Source organism: Hippopotamus amphibius, chromosome 2 (assembly GCF_030028045.1).
Source record: "Hippopotamus amphibius kiboko isolate mHipAmp2 chromosome 2, mHipAmp2.hap2, whole genome shotgun sequence".
NCBI lineage: Eukaryota > Metazoa > Chordata > Mammalia > Artiodactyla > Hippopotamidae > Hippopotamus > Hippopotamus amphibius.
In genome coordinates this window covers 152,258,368-152,281,111 of record NC_080187.1, presented here as the reverse complement: position 1 = coordinate 152,281,111, position 22,744 = coordinate 152,258,368, and the positions used below count along the sequence as shown (strand labels likewise).

The 22,744-nt window shown below is 40.8% G+C and overlaps 1 protein-coding gene across 6 annotated transcripts in view; it reads left to right on the top strand.

Moving 5' to 3' along the window:
* The window catches only part of TJP1 (tight junction protein 1), a 107,707-nt gene extending 92,155 nt beyond the window's left edge, over positions 1-15,552 (top strand). For 3 of the 6 annotated variants that reach the window (XM_057720342.1, XM_057720344.1, XM_057720340.1), the window contains 5 exons: positions 4,009-4,184; positions 7,253-7,736; positions 9,220-9,437; positions 11,420-11,563; positions 13,977-15,552. In XM_057720342.1, the coding sequence (XP_057576325.1) occupies positions 4,009-4,184; positions 7,253-7,736; positions 9,220-9,437; positions 11,420-11,563; positions 13,977-14,071 (1,117 nt within the window). In that variant the 3' untranslated portion in view covers positions 14,072-15,552. The remainder of the gene's footprint in view (positions 1-4,008; positions 4,185-7,252; positions 7,737-9,219; positions 9,438-11,419; positions 11,564-13,976) is intronic. The other 3 variants (XM_057720343.1, XM_057720341.1, XM_057720345.1) reach the window with 3 other exon arrangements.
* The last annotated feature ends 7,192 nt before the right edge of the window (positions 15,553-22,744 follow it).

Below are 22,744 nucleotides of genomic sequence, written 5' to 3'. Positions count from 1 at the left end.
CTCCCTTCTGTGTAGCAAACTTAATGCTGGTTCTCGTCCTTTTTTTGTTTTTGTTTTTCAAACATAAATGGAGTATGTTGGGGAGTGACAGTGTTTGAGGGAAGGTACTAAAGAGTTGTTTGGGTTTTTTTCCCAAGGCAAGAAAAAACTTCTTTTATTATTGTTTGAACTTGATGGGACTTCAGAGATTTCTGGTCCAGTTGTAAACATAAGGAACCCAAGTGACGGGGGCAGAGCTAGGACTGAGTCCCAAGTTTCCACTTGTCTCTCTCCTCTTCTGTGCTGCTCCCTTCTATTTGCTTGTCTACTGGGTTTTTTGTTTTTCTTTCTTGTGGGTTTTGTTGGGGTACAAATTACAAACCCACATGTGCCTGTGTGGGTCTTGTATCCCATTGTGGTTCTGCCTCTGGTTGAACCCTGACTGATGGTGAATTTGGTTCTGAGAGTGGAGTATAAACCCACACAGGCACAGGTGGGTTCATACTTGAGCAGAACAGACCCACAAGAATGAAAACAAATGTGGATTAATTACAGGGAATTCGTTTACACAGTTGTGGGGCCAGGGCAGGAAGGGAAATTCGGAGCTATCTCTGAGCTCAGGGAAGCTAAGTCCTCTTGAAAAAGGCCCATCTAGATAACTTCCGTTTGGATACCTACATTAGTGTTTGAATAACTGGGACTGTAGTCCAGTGTAGCCAAGTTGAGACATTAAAAAGCCATCACAAATCACTCTTGCACCTAAGTTTAAAAGCACAGATTTTTTTCAGAATTAGATGCTTGGGGTTGTCTGAACATACCATTTGTCACTTGCTGATCAGTGAAAATTCTTTTAGAATATACTTTAAAACCCCTAATATTAAAAACCCAATTTTAATTACCACTTTGTGTCTAAGACATCATTTGAAATGAAGATTTAAAACCTTTTCCACTGTCACTCATTTAAATCTTGGTCTACAGAAGAAAGCAAACTTTGCTGCAGTGCAGGTTCTGTTTAAAGCAGACGGTCTTATAGTAGTGTGGTGAACTTCCCCTAACACAAGGTTAGAGAGGTGTCCAGTGCATCTGGAGAGAGTCACCTTCTCTGAGGTGGAAGGGCGTCACCATTTCTAATGAAGCCATGCAACACATTCATTCCTCTCAGAAGGGAGTCCAGTTTAAAGAGAGATTTATTCTTTTACATACTTGCTAAATAGAATACAGCCTTAAAAGGATACATTTAGGTCTAAAAAGTAAGTTAAGTTTTGCTAGGGCATCAGATGACAAGGCATTTTTGATTCTGTATTAATCTTGTTCTCTAGAAAGAAGACTTGATAATTTATCTATGATGTTCAGCTTTCAGACACGGTCTAGAACACTGCCGACCACTTGGTGGGGGAGTGCATGAGGTTCAGTACAGGCCCTGGTGCGTGCTCCTCCTCCCATCCTCAGTCCTCGGAGGGACTGGTTTTGCTGGGCAGAGGTCTCACAGAAAGAGATCACATCTGTCTCTGGATTCACTCTAGACTCCATTTGATTTTACTGTTTACTATTGGGAGTATTATGAGGTGAGAATGTCTAACTTGAGATAGATACTAGGATGCCTTTCCTTCCTTTGTATATGGAATTAATGATGCATTATCCCATATAGGGTTTTAATGGTTACAGAGTTGGAAAGGAGACTCAAGGGTCTTAGAAGATGACTCAGCAGGAAGTTGTTTCCATGCCTTCCCTTTCTAATGCTGTTTTACTCTTTTGCCCAATTAATACAACTTTAATATAATTGGAAAGTAGTTTAAAATATGGGCCCCTCTTTGTCTTACATCTCAAAACTATTTACTGTTTGTCACCCAAAGACTGCCTATAGGCCTTTATTCCCTAAAGTAAAATATAGAAATAACAAAGTTACTGTCTTTCAGATAAAACATGCTTATGTTCTGCTTAAAAACACACCTTAAAAATGGTGGGGATTGGAGCAGGGAGGAGTCTTTGTTAGCACAGTACAAATACCCCAGAAGCAGGCAGCTCTCACCCGGTCTTAAAATCCTGTTGGGCCAGATTGACACTGGGGGAGGTGAGGTGACAGTAGCCCTGACATCACCTCCAAAGCAAGTTAGGAGTTGCCAGGACTCTAAGCCAGGGCTAGAAGAGTAGGCTCCCTCTGGGTCTGTGGTGTGTCAGCTCAGAGAGCGAGTCATCTCCCTCAGGATTTCTGTCACCAGAATATTTACCTCTGAAGACTCAACTTAAGATGAGACTTCCAGGTCTTGAGGTAAATGTTTGTGGTTTTCATCTTACAAGAGGTAAGCGTAAGATTGGCGTTAGGTGGTTTTGTGTGCACGTGGCATTATTACATGAGACAGCCTAGTGGCCGAGGGAGTCGGCTCCCTGCCCACCGTGGGCCTCGTCGTCCGGGCTTGGAAGGAGCGCACGTCAATCATGTCGTCAGGTTTCAGAGGTTCCATCCACACCCTGCTAGCTGTGGTGCTGCATCACTTCTCTTTGTGTTTTCACTCAGAACTTCTTTGCCTAGCCCCCTTTCTTTCAGTAGAGCACCCATCCCCACTTCTTTAGCTCCTGCTTCCTTACCTCATTTCTTTGTTCAGTTCTAGGAGTGGGCAGTGGGCCGAGGGGTAAAGCTCAGCCACAGTGCTGCCACCAGAGCCCTGTGTGTGGTGGGCGGGGCCTGGCTGCATTCCACATCATCACAGGCTGCTGATGTCCCGAGCTAAATGAGGGCGAGTGATGTTCTCTTGTGTAGACCAAAGTGTGCTGAAATGGTGGATGTGTGTTTTGGTTGAAGTTTTAAAATGACATTTGAGTTCTGTTTGCTGCAAACTTAGTTATTAGATTGACCATTTTCTTTCATCTTTCTATTGCGCTTGCTTTGCTATCACCTAGATTTCTTGGCTCTTACACTAGCTCTGGCTACTTGGAAAGGAGCGTCACGTGGTAAGACGGCATTGGTGTGAGGCTGTGACGTGAGGGTCCCTCGCTGTGGCACTGGCATTACGTGCACTTGCAGGTGTTAACATCATCCTCAGTGCTTAGTCCAAACACCCAAAATGAGATAACGGTGTAGCTTTAAAGCTGATTATAAGACTAGACTCTGCGACAAAAGCCTTCTGTGAACATACATTCCAAGTGTCTGTGTGACTCCATGTGCACGTAAAGCTGGTGCAGCTTTGGCTCTGCAGAGCTCAGATGGCAGTGTTGCAATTATGGGTCCTGTTTTAAAGATTTCTTTTGTGTGAATTTTACATGTTACATATTAACAATTGGCAATCTGAAGAAATAAGCATACATGGCACAATTTGATTTAAATGAGCCTTAAAAATCAAGCAATATTTGCTACTCTAGGAATTGCTAAACAAAAAAAATTAATTGGGTAAATCAAGGGCAAATTTTAAAGTAAAAAAATGTCCAGCATTACTGGAACACAGCAGTACCTTTTCATTTACATGTTGTTTTTGGCTGCTTTGGGGCAGAGTTTGAATAGCTGTGACAGAGGCCATATGGACCAAGAAGCCAGTAACATTTCCTGTCAGCCCTTAACTAAAAAGGCTTGCCAGCCCCTGGCCCGTGATATAATCTTCTGTGGTGCCCAGCCCGTGCAGGAGCTGGTGCTTCATGCCTTAGATACAAAACCAGAAGGGAATCTAAGGAGGATTTGGGCCAATAAATACTTTCCAAAATATTTGCAAGACTTTGTTAAAGCTGCTAACCATTACTGTTTTTTTTTAACGACAGTATTAAATATTACAAGTATATCCAGAATTTCATCTGCCTTTTGGTTGCCATCTTTTGGGTGTTTTATTAATATTCTTAAAATATCTGTGCTGTCTACATCTCTGTGCTGATGAATGGTTGAACTTGGTTATGTATTTCAGTAAAGTACCCATACTCATGAGAATAAACTGTGAAATTCTCAGTTAAAAGAAAAAACAACTTAGGGATACTTAGAAGAATGGGAACTTGTCTTGTAAATGTGTATCGATCTTCAGATGTCGGCATTACCTCATTTTTTTACAGGGGGAAGTCTGCTGAGGCTGAAGCTGTGGACAGGTCATTTGGGGAGAAGCGCTATGACCCACTGCAGGCAACACCCCCTCCTCCGCCACTGCCCGCCCAGTACAGCCAGGCCACCCAGCCCGGCCCCAGTGCCTCCTTCGGCCTTCACACGCATGCCAAGGGGGCACACAGTGAAGGTAGGCGGCTCAGGAGTTGGCAGGACTGCTGTAATAGAGTCATACTTACAAGATTAAAAATACGTGCTCGAAACCTCTGGGCTGAGAACAGTGAAAAATAAGGGTTTTGTTAAAAGTACATCTTCTCTTTTATGAATATGACCACTGTATTGAACTAGCCTATTAGCTGAATAGAGTTTAATCTGTCTCATTAACATAGCTCAATTTCTGGAAATAATGTTTGTTTACCAGTACGTCCAAAACTAAATATTTGGTGGTTTGTAACAATTATGGTGATGTCCATCTTCACACGTGGATATAGGGAAGCCATAGAGTTTCACATAGTAAGTATCCCTGAGCACCTTGTCTTTGTGTTTCTGTTCTGTGGCAAAGTCTCATCGAGATAGATCCCATCAGCTCCAGCGTGTTCATTCCAGGCTGGTGTCCCTGTGTGTTTGCCCATGTCTTCTCCTTCACATCTCTGAACAGTAATGGGTCTTCCTTTCCCACGTTGAGCTCTCTTCCCAGGCCACTGGCCTGGCTCCTCTCCCCCAGTCCTACTTCCTTCATCTTTCTCTCGCTTTCCATGGAATCCTTCCCTCTGCCTTCCAGCAAGTGTGGGTCGCCTGCTCTACTGTTAAAAACAGCTTCCTCTGACCCTGCTGCCTCCTCACACCAGCTTCCCAGCTCCACGGCCATCAGATGCCCTGGAAGGGACTGTTACCGCCACCCCTTAACAACTCTCTTCTTATTTGGTGCTTTCAAAGGATATACCACAGTTCACCCACCTCCTGGTGATGTTTTGCTATTAGAAACAGTGCTCTTCTGTATTTAAGTAGGTGTCCAATCTCAGGGGTATAGTTTGATATTACTTTGTTGGGATTTTCTTTACACAGTATCATGTCTGCAGATAAAGTTTAAATTTTCACTCTCCAAACCTTATGCCTTCTTTTTCTTGCCTTTTTGCACTGGCTGAGACGTCCAGTAAAATGTTGAGTAGAAGTGATGGTAGCATCAGACATCTTTGGCTAGTTCTCCATTTTGGGGAGAATGGAGAAAGGATTGAATGTTTCACCCTTGCAACATTAGTTGTAGGGGTTTTTGTAGGTGCCCTTTATTACGTTTAGAATGTTCCCTTCTAGTCCTAGTTTGCTGAAAGCATTTGGTCAGCTGTTTTTTCTTTACATACAGCTGTCCTTTGGTATCCTCAGGGGATTGGTTCCAGGACACTCCCCACCCCCTTGCACACTGAAATCTGCAGATGCACAGGTCCCTTGTATAACAGCTGTAGTGTTGTCGACCTTCATGTCCATGGGCTCTGCATTCGTGGATGCAGAGGGCCTAAGATGATCCTAAGATTTGTCTCCTTTTTTGTGTGATAGTAATAAGTTATATTACTATGTTCACACGGAATTTGGGTTTATTATTTTCTTGTAATGTCCTTGTCTGGTTTTGGTATCAAAGTTGTGCTAGTTTCATAAAAGAGAGAAGGGACATGTTTCCTCTTTCTCTCACCTCTGGAAGAGTTTGTATAGCACTGATGATATTTTTTCCTTGATTATTTTGTAGAATTCAGTTGGTGCTATTTTACACTGCCACCAGTGGTACAGAGGGTCTCGGACTTATACTGTGGTGCAGAAGTGATACACATTCACTGGAAAGTGTACTTAGAATTTCAGTCTTTTCCTGGGTTAGGGATAAGCAGTACAGTCTCTCGTAAAGCTGGGCAGCAGCCATGAGCAGAGCCCCTAGTCAGGTGCTCCATCTTGGAGGTGAACAACCGACACACTTACAGCTATCCTACACCTAGACAGCCAGTCTGTTTTTTTTTACTTTCAGAACAGTATTCAATATATCACATGAGACATTAAACACTTTATTATAACACTGTTAGATGATCTTGCTGAACTGTAGGCTGGCTAGTGTGAGTGTCCTGAGCACGTTTAAAGGGAGACTGGGCTGAGCTATGGTGTTTGGTAGGTTCTGTGTATTAAGCGCGTTTTTGACTTCCAGCCTCCCATGGGAAGTCAAGGAAGATCTGTAAGTAGCAATTTCTGGTTATTCCACAGCTTTGCCAATGCTTGGCATTGTCGAACTTTTAAGTTTTGCCAATTTAATGGATGTGAAATGGTATTTTTTGGTTTTCTATTTTCCTAATTAAGTGATATTAAGTATCTTATTGTATGATTACTGGTTAGTCTAGTCTTGTATTTTTGGCCTGTTCAGGTCTTTGCCTATTTTCCTGTTGGTTGATTCTTACGGACATATTGATATTCTTTATAGGTTTGGATCCTGATTTTTTTTAATCAGTTATACATGCAAATAGCTTTTCCCAGTCTGTGAATTTTCTTTAACTTTAATTACAGTGAGTTTTGTACTACTGTTTTTTTTTTTTTTTTTTTTTTTTAAACAGAGCCAGTTTTTTCATTCAGTTTCTAATTTGTTATGGACACTGGAGCGCAGGGTCACTCTGATGCCAGTCTCTGGAAGCCAGGACTCTGAGCCGCATGACCCTTACTCCAGGCAGCAGGTGCACAAACACTGTCCCAGGTGTCTGTGCTACCTCCTGGTCCCTCCACGTCACGCACAGTCACCAGGGATCAAGAGCCATCCTCAGACTGCCGACCCAGACTCAGCATTGACTCTGACACCAGGACAGGTTAAGATAGGAGAAATGTCAGACGGCTGTTAGAGACTTGTGTCAGGAAAGGCGTTCTGGTTTTTGTTTTCTGTATGGATGAAAAATTGTTTCAAGATTTATTCCTAAAAACTTAGTTTAGAATCATGGACACCATAGTCTTCCACAGAATATCACTTGTTGATACTTTCATGAATGAATTACTCATCTGGATAGATTTTATTCGTGACCTGTTATAACCGCTTTTCCATGTCACAAACTATTACAGTCAGAGATGGATTTCTAATTCTTTTCTCATTCAGGCCACTGAATCTATTATTTTTCTTACTGAAGTATAGTTGACTTATTATATTAGTTTCAGATGTAGAACCTAGTAATTGCATATTTTTACAGATTATACTCTGTTTTCAGGAAGTTTTAAAAATACCTCTGTGTGTTTTTTTTTTTTCAGGTAATTCCGTGTCGTTGGATTTTCAGAACTCTTTAGTGTCCAAACCAGACCCACCTCCATCTCAGAATAAGCCAGCAGCTTATAGACCAGCCAGCCGAGAAGACGCCACTGCCCAGTCTGCTTTCTACCCCCAGAAAAGTTTCCCAGATAAAGGCCCAGCTAATGGGGCTGAACAGGCTCAGAAAACGATCACTCCAGTGTACAATCGATTCACACCAAAACCATACACAAGTTCTGCGCGGCCGTTCGAACGCAAGTTTGAAAGTCCTAAATTCAATCACAATCTCCTGCCGAGTGAAACTGCACATAAACCTGACTTGTCTTCCAAAGCCCCCACTTCTCCGAAAACTCTGGTGAAGGCGCACAGTTCCACACAGCCTCCAGAGTTTGACAGTGGAGTTGAGACGTTCTCTGTCCATGCAGACAATAAGCCTAAATATCAAGTAAACAGTATCAGCACGGGGCCTAAAGCTGTGCCTGTGAGGTAAGATTTTTACCTTTTTCTTGGCCTGGTGATGTGTCTTATGTGAGTTTGGTGTAGTTTTGGGGACTTCACTGATGATTTCAACTCAAGTTTTAAGCTGAATGGTGTTTTACAAAATGTTGGAATGACTGCCATGCTAAGAGGTACTAAAGCTGGTGCTCACATTGGTCAGGCATCCTCATCATCCATGTTGTGTAGGAACCCAGGCTGAGAGGCACTGTAGTTCACTCAGCATCACACAGTGGGCTGAGGGAGCCTAGGTGCAGCCCCTGGTCGTCTGACCTCAGAGCCAGACTCCTAACCAGCCCTGGCTTCCCGTGACCTCTGGCCTCCAGCTGGGGAGGCACGTTTGGAGACTATCTCAAAAACAGAGTATCTGTAGTCCTCATCCACTATTATTCAGCAGTGAGGTTGAAAGGAAGTAAAGGTGTAATAACCTCAAAAATGGTTGTTTAGCAGCTTTCTTATAAATTTTGGTCAGATGGCTGAGCAAACGAGAGGAAGCCAGCCTGCCTGGAGCTATGCTCCATACACCCTTTGCCTGCCTAGTCTGCACGGTGACCCACCAGACCTGTGCTGGCCACACAGCAGCCTCCCTAAGCCACTGACGCAGAAAGCACTGGTGGACCACCTGCACAGGCTGCCTCCCGAGCAGAAGGACAGTCAGGGGGACATGGAGGAGCAGACTCCCCTCACAGGGGTCCTTTGATGTCATTGCCTCCGGGAGGGTCCCATCCCCATCACTCTGGCCACACAGGAATTAAGCTGCAGCTCCCCGCGCTTCGTTTGATTTTGTCAGCCCATCTTGCTACTCACCTTTAGTCCTGGCTCAAAACTTTACTTCAAGAAGTCCTGAGAGCCTCCACTTTTGAAGGAAAATCGGAACCACTTCCCCTGTGCTTTGGGTGTCTTTGTGTAACCACGTGAATGGACTGTCTCCTCTGCATGAGTGTTTGCCCACACCAGAGTCTGTATTACTTCACGCACTGGGCGTCTGTGCTCAGGGAAGGGAAGGCCATAGTGTGCGCACCAGATATCCTCGGGGGAGAGAGAGCGAGAGCCTAGCCTAATCAGTGTATTTTATCAGGTCTAAGATGCCCTCAGTTGTGAGATGCACCATTGTCTTACATATCGCTAAGAAGGAAAAAGCATGCTACCACTTAAACCATGACATGCCATCAGTTTTAGAACACCAGTTTCATGAATGCAAAATATTGGGTGAGCGATGTATCAGGCTTTGCACTTCTCGTTGCAAAAATCAGTAATGAAGGTAACTTGAGTAGTTACCTTCAACAATGACATTGCCTTCTCCAGGAAGAACATGCTTAGTTATCCTGGTGAGTAAAGTCTGTCACTGCAAACTTACTAAAGTAAGTAACTTCTTGATTATACAGAGAAATAAAAATAGAATGAAACCACCTGTTAGAATAGCAGTGAAAGCTCCTGTATGTCAATAGGAATGTACTCACTTCTGAACTCTCAGTCCCTCAGCCGTAGAAGAGGATGAAGATGAGGATGGTCACACGGTGGTGGCCACAGCCCGTGGCGTGTTTAACAGCAACGGTGGGGTGCTAAGTTCCATAGAAACCGGTGTTAGTATAATTATCCCACAAGGGGCCATTCCTGAGGGAGTTGAGCAGGAAATCTATTTCAAGGTCTGCCGAGACAACAGCATCCTCCCACCTTTGGATAAGGAGAAAGGTGAGTGAGTGATTTTCTCCTTAGTTTTAATAACTCGAGTTGCCCTGTGTGCTCCGTTGACGGGATACTGTAGACCTCTTTTCTGCCTCCACCCTGGCCACCCTCAAGTTCCTTCTACTAGGGAGGGCCTCTCAAATGAGCACTGTGGAGGAGAGGGCCTGCACTGTGTTCACAGTGAGTGATGGCAGGGGACAGGTCATTGGGTGTTCCTCTACCTGCTGGCCAGTCTTAGCTGACTTCACTATATTTGTCTTTGAGTCATTCACCCCTTGCAATGCTGGAGATGGATTAGGTAACACCTATTCCAAAGGCCTTGCTCTGTGCTGTCACCTGCTGGTGGAATGTAAGGCTCTCGGGTTAGGTCTTCCTCACCCCCCAGACCTAGCACAAGTGAATGTGCAGCAGAGGGAGGAAATATCCCCATTGGCTGTCACGGTACGCGTTTCTGAGCTGCTTCAGGAATCTAGGAATGCTCTTATTTTTCACGATCTTCCTGGCTCTCTCAGGATGCTATGATAATGAACCATGTTAAAACTTCTTTTAGAATATTTTAGCAAGTGCTTTGCTTCCTTAAATACATTATTTTAGGTCTTTTTCTTACATTTTGCCAGAATACTAACATGTTGGCCCTGCATGATTCCCTTAAACCAAGTCTGTAGCAAATACAACATTAAAAACGCAAGATATAAATAACACTTGTAAAATGCTTCAGTGTATCTTACACCACAAGAATGCTGTGATTGAATGCAGTGGCCACCAGCAGCGTGTGGCTATTTAGCACTTGAAACATGACTATTTTAATTGAAATGGGCTAGAAGTGTAAAATAACACACCAGTTTCAAAGATTCCAGTATATTGATCACATGTTGAAATGTTTTAGATGTATTGGGTTACATAAAATATTAAAATTGACTTCATCTGTTCCTTTGTACTTTTTTTTTTTTTTTTTTGGATTTCTTTTTTTTTTTTTTTTTGGGGGGGGGGGGTACACCAGGTTCAATCATCTGTTTCCATACACACATCCCCGTACTCCCTCCCTTCCCCGACCCCGCCCCCCTCGAGTCCCCCCCACCCTCCCTGCCCCAGTCCTCCAAGGCATCTTCCATCCTCGAGCTGGACTCCCTTTGTTATACAACAACTTCCCACTGACTATTTTACAGTTGGTAGTATATATATGTCTGTGCTACTCTCTCGCTTCGTCTGTTTCCCCTTCACCCCCCCGCCCCCTCCCATACCTCAAGTTCTCCAGTCCATTCTCTGTATCTGCATCCTTATTTTTGTCACTGAGTTCATCAGTACCATTTTTAGATTCCGTATATGTGAGTTAGCATACAATATTTGTCCTTCTCTTTCTGACTTACTTCACTATGTATGACAGATTGTAGTTCTATCCACCTCATTACATATAGCTCCATCTCATCCCTTTTTATAGCTGAGTAATATTCCATTGTATATATATGCCACATCTTCTGTATCCATTCATTTGTTGATGGGCATTTAGGTTGCTTCCATGTCCTGGCTGTTGTAAATAGTGCTGCAATAAACATTATGGTACAAGTTTCTTTTGGGATTATGGTTTTCTTTGGGTATATGCCCAGGAGTGGGATTACTGGATCATATGGTAGTTCTATTTGTAGTTTTTTAAGGAACCTCCAAATTGTTTTCCATAGTGGCTGTACCAACTTACAGTCCCACCAACAGTGCAGGAGAGTTCCCTTTTCTCCACACCCTCTCCAACATTTGTTGTTTCCAGATTTTGTGATGATGGCCATTCTGACTGGTGTGAGGTGATACTGTGGCTACTGGAAAATCTTAAGTTATATCTGTGGCTCCTGTTACATTTTTCTTGGTCAGTGCTACTGTGGAGAACTAACCCCCTTTGGCTTTAAAGCATATAGTTTAGAAGGAGGGTGAGGAGAACTGGGGGTTTAGAAGGAAGCTGGCCGTCTAACTAACCTCTTCTCTCTCTGCACTCCCACCAGGCGAGACCCTGCTGAGCCCCTTAGTGATGTGCGGGCCCCATGGCCTCAAGTTCCTGAAGCCCGTGGAGCTGCGCTTACCACACTGTGCGTCCATGACTCCTGACGGTTGGTCTTTTGCTCTAAAATCATCCGACTCCTCGTCGGGTATGCTGTCTTCACTCTGTCCTTCGGGGGCTTTGGGTGCTATCATTGATTGACCCCTGGGCTGATGGAGCCACCCATGCTGTTTGTGAGCAGATCCTCCCTCTGTTCCTATGGCCTTGTGGGCATCACCAGTGTTGCGGAGTTTCTTTGTGGTGCATATGTCGTAAATGAAAACTAAAAGGTAGAGAAGCTTCTGCTTTTGAAACGTTGATGATTTGGCCAAAGGTTGAGTGTTTCTCGGTGTTCAACAAATTTATTTGTTCTCTCAAAATTTTTAAGATGTGCTGGGAGAATTGATACTGTCGTACATATATATAGGCATTTTCATCTTAATAAAATGATTTGATTCCTTTGTGTAATAATTTGTTTTTGATTACCATTCTTTATTTTCTATCTACAAAGTGTATATATATACTCCACACAGTGTATATATATACTTTGTAGATGTGTGCATATGTGTGTATACACACACACACACACACATATACACCAGAGAAACTTGACAGATAAAAGACCTTCCACTGTGATCATACTTGGCCATGATTTTTCCATGTAAAACTCTAAATGGCTTTTTGCTGTCCAGATCATAATTTCAAAGCTTCCATTGCATTTTCACATTTCTCATTTCCTTGGGTGACTGAGTCAGAGTAAAGTCAATTAGAAACTTTCTATATTTTTGGTATAGATCACTTTAAATTGTTTTTTTCTATATCACGTTCAGTTACAGTTCTGAATTTTTGATAAATCAGATGAACATTATGCCAGTTCTAGTTTGGTACAGTATGAAAGTGTTTTATAGTGTAAACAGCATATTTTAATACTACCCAACATAAAAATATTACATAGATTCATAAATACCCCATTCTGGGCAAAGTTAATGAATTAATTTTTACATACTAGATATTAAAGCTATTTCTTCAGGGACTCCACTGAGGAACATTTTATTAGCCTAGTTTGAACTAATGAATTAACATTAATAAAACTGCATTTAAAACATATATTCTGGTAGGTTTTAGTATGGGCTGTGATTGACCTCTAATCCAAAATAGGTTGAGGGTCCTTTAACTCATCTTTCTTTCCAGATAGGAAAAAATCAATATGCTTCATATAATTTGTTTTGTGCCACAGAACATAAGTTATTTTGTTAGACTAAAACAACTTTTTCCTGTGTTAATTTGAGTACAGGGTACACCTAGAAGAGAAATGTATTTTAATTCTGTATGGCTTTGGAATGCTTTTGCTATTATAGCTATTATAAATTTCTGTTTTAAAACGTCAAGGGTAGATTTTGATAGCTACTGACTTAATTCCAAGAAAAATGAGTATATTGGAAAGAATTTTGAACCTAAAGATAAGGTGTTTCTGAAGAGTTGTCATAACTCTGTCTCATTGCCTGGACAACTTATCTGCAGTATTGTGTGAGCCCACATGTACCTGTGAAGTTAAACCCCTCTGTTTTAAACTGCTGAGCCCACCATGACTCAGACGTTGCTTAGGTAATGGACGGCTTACTGTCTGCACGGCTTCTCAGTCTTCGCCCTGTGGGATGTTTAGCAGCCTCCCTGGTGAAATTGTGACAAGCAAAGTCGGCTCCAGACATTGTCCCCTGGTGGGCAGAACTGCTCCTGGTGGAGAACTGCTGCTTTACCAGTCAAGGCAGCAGCTTTGACTGTCACTTGTTGTAAATGCAACAGAGACGTATGGCCGTCCCTGCCTTCTTCATGTTTGAGTCCACTGCCAGGGCTTCTTAGCTGTGGCTGCAAATCTCAAATCACCTGGTTAAAAACTCTAACACCCAGGCCCTGCTTCATGGTCTCACTCAGTTCAGTGACTTTTGGAAGCATCATAAATGCTTTTGTTGTACACCAGGATCATGGATGGCTGAGAAGCTGTGGCCCAATCTTACTGATTTTTTTTTTTTTTTTTTTGGTGAAGGGGAGGAGGCTCTTTAGGAACCAAATTCTGCAGCATGTTCAGGGTTTCATTTGGTTTATTGAGTGTGAGAAATGTGTTCTCATACTTAGCTCAAATGAAGGGTGATCATATGATCATTGTCTAAACTTCTGAAAGTGAAAGAAGGGTACTGTTAATGAGTGTTTAGACTCAGGGGCAAACTGGAATTGTCCTAGGCATATGATCATCCTAACTTTTTAATTCATTTTTTAAAAGGTATGAGCTTGAAAATACAAAGAATAAAAGAGAAATTTGCAGTAGCTTTTGAATCATTAGATTCCAGTGGGTTTCCTGTGAAATTTTATCACTAAGAGTTTTGGTACAAGTGCAGTATGCTGAAGAAATGGAGGAAAATTGTATCTAAATATATGTGTGATATGTTTGCCTCCTGATTGCAAAGCATTACAGATAGCAGTTTAACCAGCCAGAAGTGACATGAACTTTTTTGTTTCTCTCATAGGTGATCCTAAAACCTGGCAAAACAAGTGTCTTCCTGGAGATCCAAATTACCTTGTTGGAGCAAACTGTGTTTCTGTCCTGATTGACCACTTTTAATTCTTAAAATATAGGAACTTGATTAATAATGTGAAACTGGGTTAAACTTACTAAATCTAAATGGAACCACTCTGTCAAGTATTATACTTTTCCTAGAGTTGATACTGCAGTGTTAGTGTCACACGTTTTGTTTGGACTGGAGAGGCTGAGTGAGCATCCCCTGAGCCGTGCTTGGGAAACACGCTGCCCGCTGCATGTTAGGGGTTGGTGTTGGCTGCAGGCTCCAAGATGTGATGCTTTGTAATGAGTTGTGTACTTTTATATGGTCACTGCTTAACTTCACATATTGATTTCCGTTAAAATACCAGCCAGTAAATGGGGTGCATTTGAGTTCTATTCTTTCCAAAGTACACTGTTTCAGACTTTATTATGGCCCTGGCCTGGCATACACATTTATTTTATTATGCATGAGGTAATACGCACACATTTTTAAAATGCACCTCAAATATATAACCAGTGTAGTGGATTTAACAGAAATGTACAGCAAGGGGAATTTATAACCTTTTTTTGGAGGGGGGGTGGTGTGTCAAGTGAAGACAATTATTTACTGTATATGAAAACTCATTTTTCTTAGGGAAGGACACCAAAGCATGTGAGACTGGTTCCATGGCCTCTTTGGATCTATAAATTAACCATATCACCACAGACATACTAACCAGCAGGAATGCCTTACCCTCATGTTTTTTAATTCTTAGATCATTCTGTCTGTGTATTACCAAGTTTTTATGGCTTTTGTGTGCATCTAGATACTGTATCATGAAAAAGATTGAGTAAATTGTGGATTTGGTGGTTTCAGAAATGTGTAATCACCCAGAAGAAAATAATGGTGTGATTTGGGATGGGTTTTTGTTTTGTTTTGGGTTTTTTTGTTTTATTTTGTTGTTGTTTTTGGCAATGGGCAGTGGTGGTTTTCCTTTTTTTTTTTTTTTTTTTTTTTTGGCTATGCATCTGAAAAATTTTGACGTTTTAAGGATGCTTGTACATAAGGCGTGCATACCACTTTGTTCTTGGTTTGTAAATTAACTTTTATAAACTTTACCTTTTTTATACATAAACAAAACCAAGTTTCTTAAGGCTACCTTTGTATTCTCTCCTGTACCTCTTGAGCCTTGAACTTTGACCTCTGCAGCAATAAAGCAGCATTTCTATGACACACACAAGGTCATTTTTTTAAGAAAAAGAATGCACAGAGTTGTTACATTTTTAAGTGCTGCATTCAAGATACAGTTACTCAGAATTCTCTAGTTTGAATAAATTCTTGCAAAGTATCCCTAATGTAATTTGTGATACGATGCTGTGCCCTAAAGTGTATTTTTTTACTAATAGACAATTTATTATGGCACATGAGCACGATTTCTGTTTAGATAATACACCACTTACATTCTGTTAATCAATCATTAGGTGTGACTGAATTTCTTTTGCAGTTATTAAAAAAATCTCAAATTTCTAAATCTGCAGAATAAAACTTTTTAAAATAAAGTGCTGGTTTGGTCTGTTTGCCCACTATTTCTAGTTTTGTGCAGCTTCATAATCCTAGTTTAAAACCCTGCACGCTGGTCCTCATCACCCAGTCACTTGCTGCCACACACTAGGCCCAGTGTAGGGGTGTGTGTGAAGTGAGCCGCTGTTGCCAGCATATCCTGACCTTGGTGTGGGGGATGGCAGAATCTTCCCACTGCGCCCATAGTGTACATGGATGTATGTGTTTATTCATGTTCTTTAGGACCAGCTTGTATAGTTTTGTCTCCTCCCGTATAGTTTTCCCAAAAACATAACATGGGCCGATCATGGGGATGTGATCTGCAGTTTGTGCAAATGCCACCAGAACACTACCAGAGCTAATCAATGAAAAGTCGCAGGATACAAAATTAATACACAGAAATCTGTTGTTGCATTCCTATACACTAACAACAAAAGACCAGAGACAGTGATTATGGAAACAATTCCATTTACCATTTCAACAAAAAGGATAAAATACCTAGGAATAAACCTAGCTAAGGAGGCAAAAGACCTGTATGCAGAAAACCATAAAACACTGATGAAAGAAATCAAAGACAATACAAATGGAGAGATATATCATGTTCTTGGACTGGAAGAATCAATATTGTGAAAATGACTATACAACCCAAAGCAATCTACAGATTCAATACGATCCCTATCAAATTACCAATGGCATTTTTCACAGAACTAGAACAAAAAATTTTACAGATGGTATGGAAACACAAAGGACATTGAATAGCAAAAGCAGTCTTCGGCAGAGGGACAGAGCTGGAGGAATCAGGATCCCATACTTCAGGCTATATTACAAAGCTACAGTGATCAAGACAGTATGGTATGGGCACAGAAACAGAAATATAGATCAATGGAACAGGATAGAAAGCCCAGAGATAAACCCACCCACCTGTGGTCACCTAATCCATGACAAAGGAAGCCAGAAGGTACAATGGAGCAAAGACAGCCTCTTCTATAAGTGGTACTGGGGACTAAGCCAGGAGGTGTTTCCTGAGGAATAAACCATGTAAGGAAAGTACATGGAAGTTTTGGTGGCAAGTCCTTGGTATTAATGCTGAACTTGAACTTCCTAAGTTTTCACTTCCACCCCTGTTTGTGAAGAATCTGGGGAGTCTAAGAACCCAGCAACTTTTCACTGAGCAAGGAACTGATCACACTAAAGTGTCTGCAGCCCTGGTTGGAAGATGGCAGAGGAGGAAGATGTGGAGATCACCTTCCCACAAATACATCAAAAATACACATGTGGAACACCTTCTGAACACTGGCAGGTTTTGTCTTTTCCTTTCTTCTTTTTTCTTTTCTCTTCTCTTACTCCTTTTCCTCCGTGCTGTGCAGTTTCCAGGGTCTTGGTGCCCCAGTTGGGGGTCAGACCTGGACTTCCGAGGCAGGAGAGCTGAGTCCAGGATGTTGAACCACTGGAGAACTCCCGACCCCATGGAATACTAATCAGCAAGAGCTCCCCCAGAGGCCTCATTCTCAACACTAAGATCCAACTCCACCCAAAGGCCAGCAAGCTCCAGTGCTGGATGCCTCAAGCCAAACAACTAGCAAGACAGGAACATAACCCTACTCGTTAACAGACACACTGCCTATAGTCACACTGAGCTCACAGACACACCAAAACACACCAACAGACGTGGACCTACACATCAAAAGGATAAGATCCAGCTCCACACACAAGAATACAGGCACCAGTCCCCTCACCCCCCAACAAGGAAGCCTACACAAGCCAGTGGACCAACCTCCCGAATGGAGGCAGACAACAGAGTTAAGAACTATGATGCTGCAGCCTGAGGAAAGAAGACCCCAAACAGAGTAAGTTAAACAAAATGAGAAAACAGAAAGATGCAGCAGATGAAGGAACAAGGTAAAAACACACAAGACAAATGAAGATATAGGCAGTGTACCTGAAAAAGAATTAAGAATAATTATAGTAAAAGTGATTCAAGATCTCAGAAATAGTATGGAGGCACAGATGGAGCAAATGAAATAAATACTTAACAAGGAGCAGGAAGAACTAAAGAGCAAACAGTGATGAACAACACAATAACTGAAATTAAAAATACTCTGGAAGGCATGCAGAGCAGAATGACAGGCAGAAGAACGGATAAGTGACCTGGAAGATAGAATGGTGGAAATAACTGACACAGAGAAGAATAAAGAAAAAAGAATGAAAAGAAATGAGGACAGTCTCAGAGACTCTGGGACAACATTAAACACACCAACATTTGAATTATAGGGGTCCCAGAAGAAGAAGAGAAAAGGAAAGGGTCTGAGAAAACATTTGAAGAGATTATAGTGGAAAACTTCCCTAACATGGGAAAAGAAATAGTCAAGTCCAGGAAGCATAGAGAGTACCATATAGGATAAACCCAAGGAGAAACACACAGAGACATATTAAACTATCAAAAATTAAATACAAAGAATATACATTATAAGCTGCAAGGGAAAAGCAACAAATAACATAGAAAGGAACCCCGGTATGGCTAACAGCTGATCTTTGAGCAGAAACTCTACAGACCAGAAGGGAGTGGCAGGCTATACTTAAAGTGATGAAAAGGAAACACCTACAACCAACATTATCCAGCAAGGATCTCATTCAGATTTGAAGGAGAAATTAAAAGCTTTACAGACAAGTAAAAACTAAAAGAATTCAGCACCACCAGACCAGCTTTACAACAAATGCTAAAGGAACTTCTCTATGCAGGAAACACAAGAGAAGGAAAAGACTTAACAAAAACAGACCCAAAACAATTAAGAAAATGGTAATAGGAATATACATATCAATAATTACCTTAAATGTGAATGGATTAAATGCTCCAAAGAAGAGACACAGACTGGCTGAATGGATACAAAAACAAGACTCATATATATGCTGTCTACAAGAGACACACTTCAGACCTAGGGACACATACAGACTGAGAGTGAGGGGATGGAAAAAGATATTCCACACAAGTGGATATCAAAAGAAAGCTGGGGTAGCAATACTCGTATCAGACAAATTAGACTTTGAAATAAAGACTATTACAAGAGACAGGGAAGGACACTACATAATGATAAAGGGCGTAATCCAAGAAGAAGATATAACAATTGTAAATATCTATGCACCCAACATAGAAGCACCCCAATATATAAGGCAAATGCTAACAGCCATAAAAGGGGAAATTGATAGTAACACAATAATAGTAGGGGACTTTAACCCCCCACTTACACCAATGGACAGATCAACCAAACAGAAATTAAATAAAGAAACACAAACTCTAAATGACACATTAGGCAAGATGCAATTAATTGATATTTCTAGGACTTTCCATCCAAAAACAACAGAATACACTTTCTTCTCAAGTGCACACAGAACATTCTCCAGGATAGATCACATCTTGGGTCACAAATAAAGCCTCTGTAAATTTAGGAAAGCTGAAATTGTATCAAGCATTTCTATGAGACTAGATATCAATTACAGGAAGAAAAAGCTGTAAAAAATACAAACACGTGGAGGCTAAACAACATGCTACTAAACAATGAAGAGATCACTGAAGAAATCAAAGAGAAAAATAAAAAATACCCAGAAAAAAATGACAATGAAAACATGACCCAAAACCTACAGGAGGTAGCAAAAGCAGTTCTAAGAGGGAAGTTCATTGCAATACAATCCTACCTCAAGAAACAAGAAAAATCTCAAATAAACAACCTCACCCCACATCTAAAGCAACTAGAGAAAGAAGATCAAAAAATCCCAAAGTTGGCAGAAGGAAAGAAATTATAAAGATCAGATCAGAAATAAATGAAAAAAAATTAAGGAAACAAAAGCAAAGATCAATAAAACTGAGAAGATAAACAAAATTGATAAGCCATTAGACAGACTCATCAGGAAAAAAAGGGAGAAGACGGAAACCAACAGAATCAGAAATGAAAAAGGAGAAATAACAACTGACACTGAAGAAATACAAAGGATCATGAGAGACCACTACAAACAACTATTTGCCAATAAAATGGACAACCTGGATGAAATGGACAAATTCTTAGAAAAGTACAAACTTCCAAGACTGAACCAGGAAGAAACAGAAAATATGAACAGACCAATAACAAGCACTGAAATGAGACTGTGATTAAAAGTCTCCCAACAAACAAAAGCCCAGGGCCAGATGGCTTCACAGGCAAATTCTACCAAACATTTAGAGAAGAGCTAACACCTATCCTTCTCAAACTCGTCCAAAATATAGCAGAAGGAGGAACACTGCCAAATTCATTTTATGAGACCACCATCACCCTGATACTAAAACCAGACAAAGATGTCACAACAAAAGAAAATTACAGGCCAATATCACTGATGAACATAGATGCAAAAATTCTCAACAAAATACTAGCAAACAGAATCCAAAAGCACATTAAAAGGATCATACACCATGATCAAGTGGGGTTTATCCCAGGAATGCAAAGATTCTTCAATATACACAAATTAATCAATGTGATACACCATATTAACAAATTGAAGGATAAAAACCACACGATCATCTCAATAGATGCAGAAAAAGCTTTTGACAAAATTCAACACCCATTTATGATAAAAACTCTCCAGAAGGTGGGCATAGAGGGAACCTACCTCAACACAATAAAGGCCATATATGATAAACCCACAGCCAACATCATCCTCAATGGTGAAAAAATGAAAGCATTTCCTCTAAGATCAGGAACAAGACAAGGGTGCCCACTCTCCCCACTATTATTCAACAGTTTTGGACGTTTTAGCCACGGGAATCAGAGGATAAAAAGAAATAAAAGGAATCCAAATTGGAAAAGAAGAAGTAAAAATGTAACTATTTGCAGATGACGTGATACTATATATAGAAAACCCTAAAGATGCTACCAGAAAACTACTAGAGTTAATCACAGAACTTGGTAAAGTTGCAGGATACAAAAGTAATGCAAAGAAATCTCTTGCATTCCTATACATCAACAATGAAAAATCAGAAAGAGAAATTACAGAAGCACTCTCATTTACCATTGCAACAAAAAGAATAAAATATCTAGGCATAAATCTACCTAAGGAGGCTAAAGACCTGTATGCAGAAAATAAGAAAGTGATGAAAGAAATCAAAGATGACACAGACAGATGGAGAGATATATCATGTTCTTGGATTGGAAGAATCAACATTGTGAAAATGACTATAATACCCCAAATATCTACAGATTCAATGCAATCCCTATGAAATTACCAATGGCATTTTTCACAGAAGTAGAACAAAAAATTTTACAATTTATATGGAAACACAAAAGACTTCGAATAGCCAAAGCAATCTTGAGGGAGAAAAGAAAAGGAGTAGGAGGAATCAAGCTCGATGACTTTATTTATTTATTTATTTTTGACTGCACTAGGGCTCAGCTGTCCCGCAAGATGTGGGATCTCAGCTCCCCAACCAGGGATCGAACCCTTGTCCCCTGCATTGGAAGGCAGATTCTTAGCCACTGGACCACCAGGGAAGTCCCCATCACTGACTTTAGACTATACTACAAAGCTACATTAATTAAGACAGCATGGTACTGGCACAAAAACAGAAATATAGATCAATAGAACAGGATAGAAAGCCCAGAGATAAACTCACGTACATATGGTCACCTTATCTTCAACAAAGGAGGCAAGAATATACAATGGAGAAAAGACAGCCTCTTCAGTAAGTGGTGCTGGGAAAACTGGAAAGCCACTTGTAGAAGAATGAATTTAGAATATTCCCTAACACCATACACAAAAAGAAACTCAAAATGGATCAAAGACCTAAAGGTAAGGCCAGACACCATAAAATTTAGAGGAAAACTTGGCAGGACACTCTATGACATAAATGATGGCAAGATCCTTTCCAACTCACCTCCTTAGAGTAAAGGAAATAAAAACAAAAATAAACAAATGGGACCTAATGAAACAAACGTTTTTCACAGCAAAGGAAACTATAAATATGAGAAAAAGACAACCCTTGGAGTGGGAGAAAATATTTGCCAATGAAGCAAATGAAAAAAGATTAACCTCCAAAATACATAAGCAGCTCATGCATCTCAATATCAAAAAAAACAAACAACCCCATCCAAAAATGGGTGGAAGATCTAAACAGACATTTTTCTAAAGAAGACATACACATGGCCAACAAACACATGAAAAGATGCTTGACATCACTAATCATTAGAGAAATGCAAATCAAAATCACAATGAGGTATCCCCTCACACCAGTTAGATTGGCCATCATCAAAAAATCTAGGAACAATAAATGTTGGAGAGAGTGCAGAGAAAAGGGAACCCTCCTGCACTGCTTGTGGGGCTGTAAAGTGATAAAGCCACTATGGAAAACAGTTCTTCAAAAAATAGAACTAGCATATGACCCAGCAATCCCACTACTAGGCATATACCTGAAGAAACCCATAATTCAAAAAGATACATGTACCACAATGTTCACTGCAGTATTATTTACAATAGCTAGGGCATGGAAGCAACCTCAATGTCCATCGACAGAAAAATGGATAAAGAAGATGTGGCACACATATACAATGGCATATTACTCGGCCATAAAAAGGAATGAAATTCAGTTATTTGTAGTGAGGTGGCTGGACCTAGAGTCTGTCATACAGAGTGAAGTAAGTCAGAAGAAAGAGGAAAAACCAATACCGTATGCTAACAAATATATATGGAATGTAAAAAAATGGTACTAATGAACTCAGTTGCAGAGGAAGAAGAAAGACACAGATGTAGAGAACAGACTTGAGGACATGGGAAGGAGAAGCTGGGACATAATGAGAGTAGTACTGACATTTACACACTACCAAATGTAAAACAGATAGCTAGTGGGAAGCAACTGCATAACACAGGGAGATCAACTCGATGACTGGTGATGACCTAGAAGGGTGGGATAGCGAGGGTGGGAGGGAGGCTCAAGAGGGAGGGGACATGGGGATACATGTATAAATACAGCTGATATGCTCTGTTGTACAGCAGAAATTGGCACAACAGTGTAAAGGTATTATACTCCAATAAAAGATTGAAAGAAAAAGTGGTGATGGGAAAATTGGATAGTTACATGTAAACGAATGAAATTACAACATTCTCTAACACCATATAGAAAAATAAACTCAAAATGGATTAAAGACCTAAGTGTAAGGTCAGACACTATAAAACTC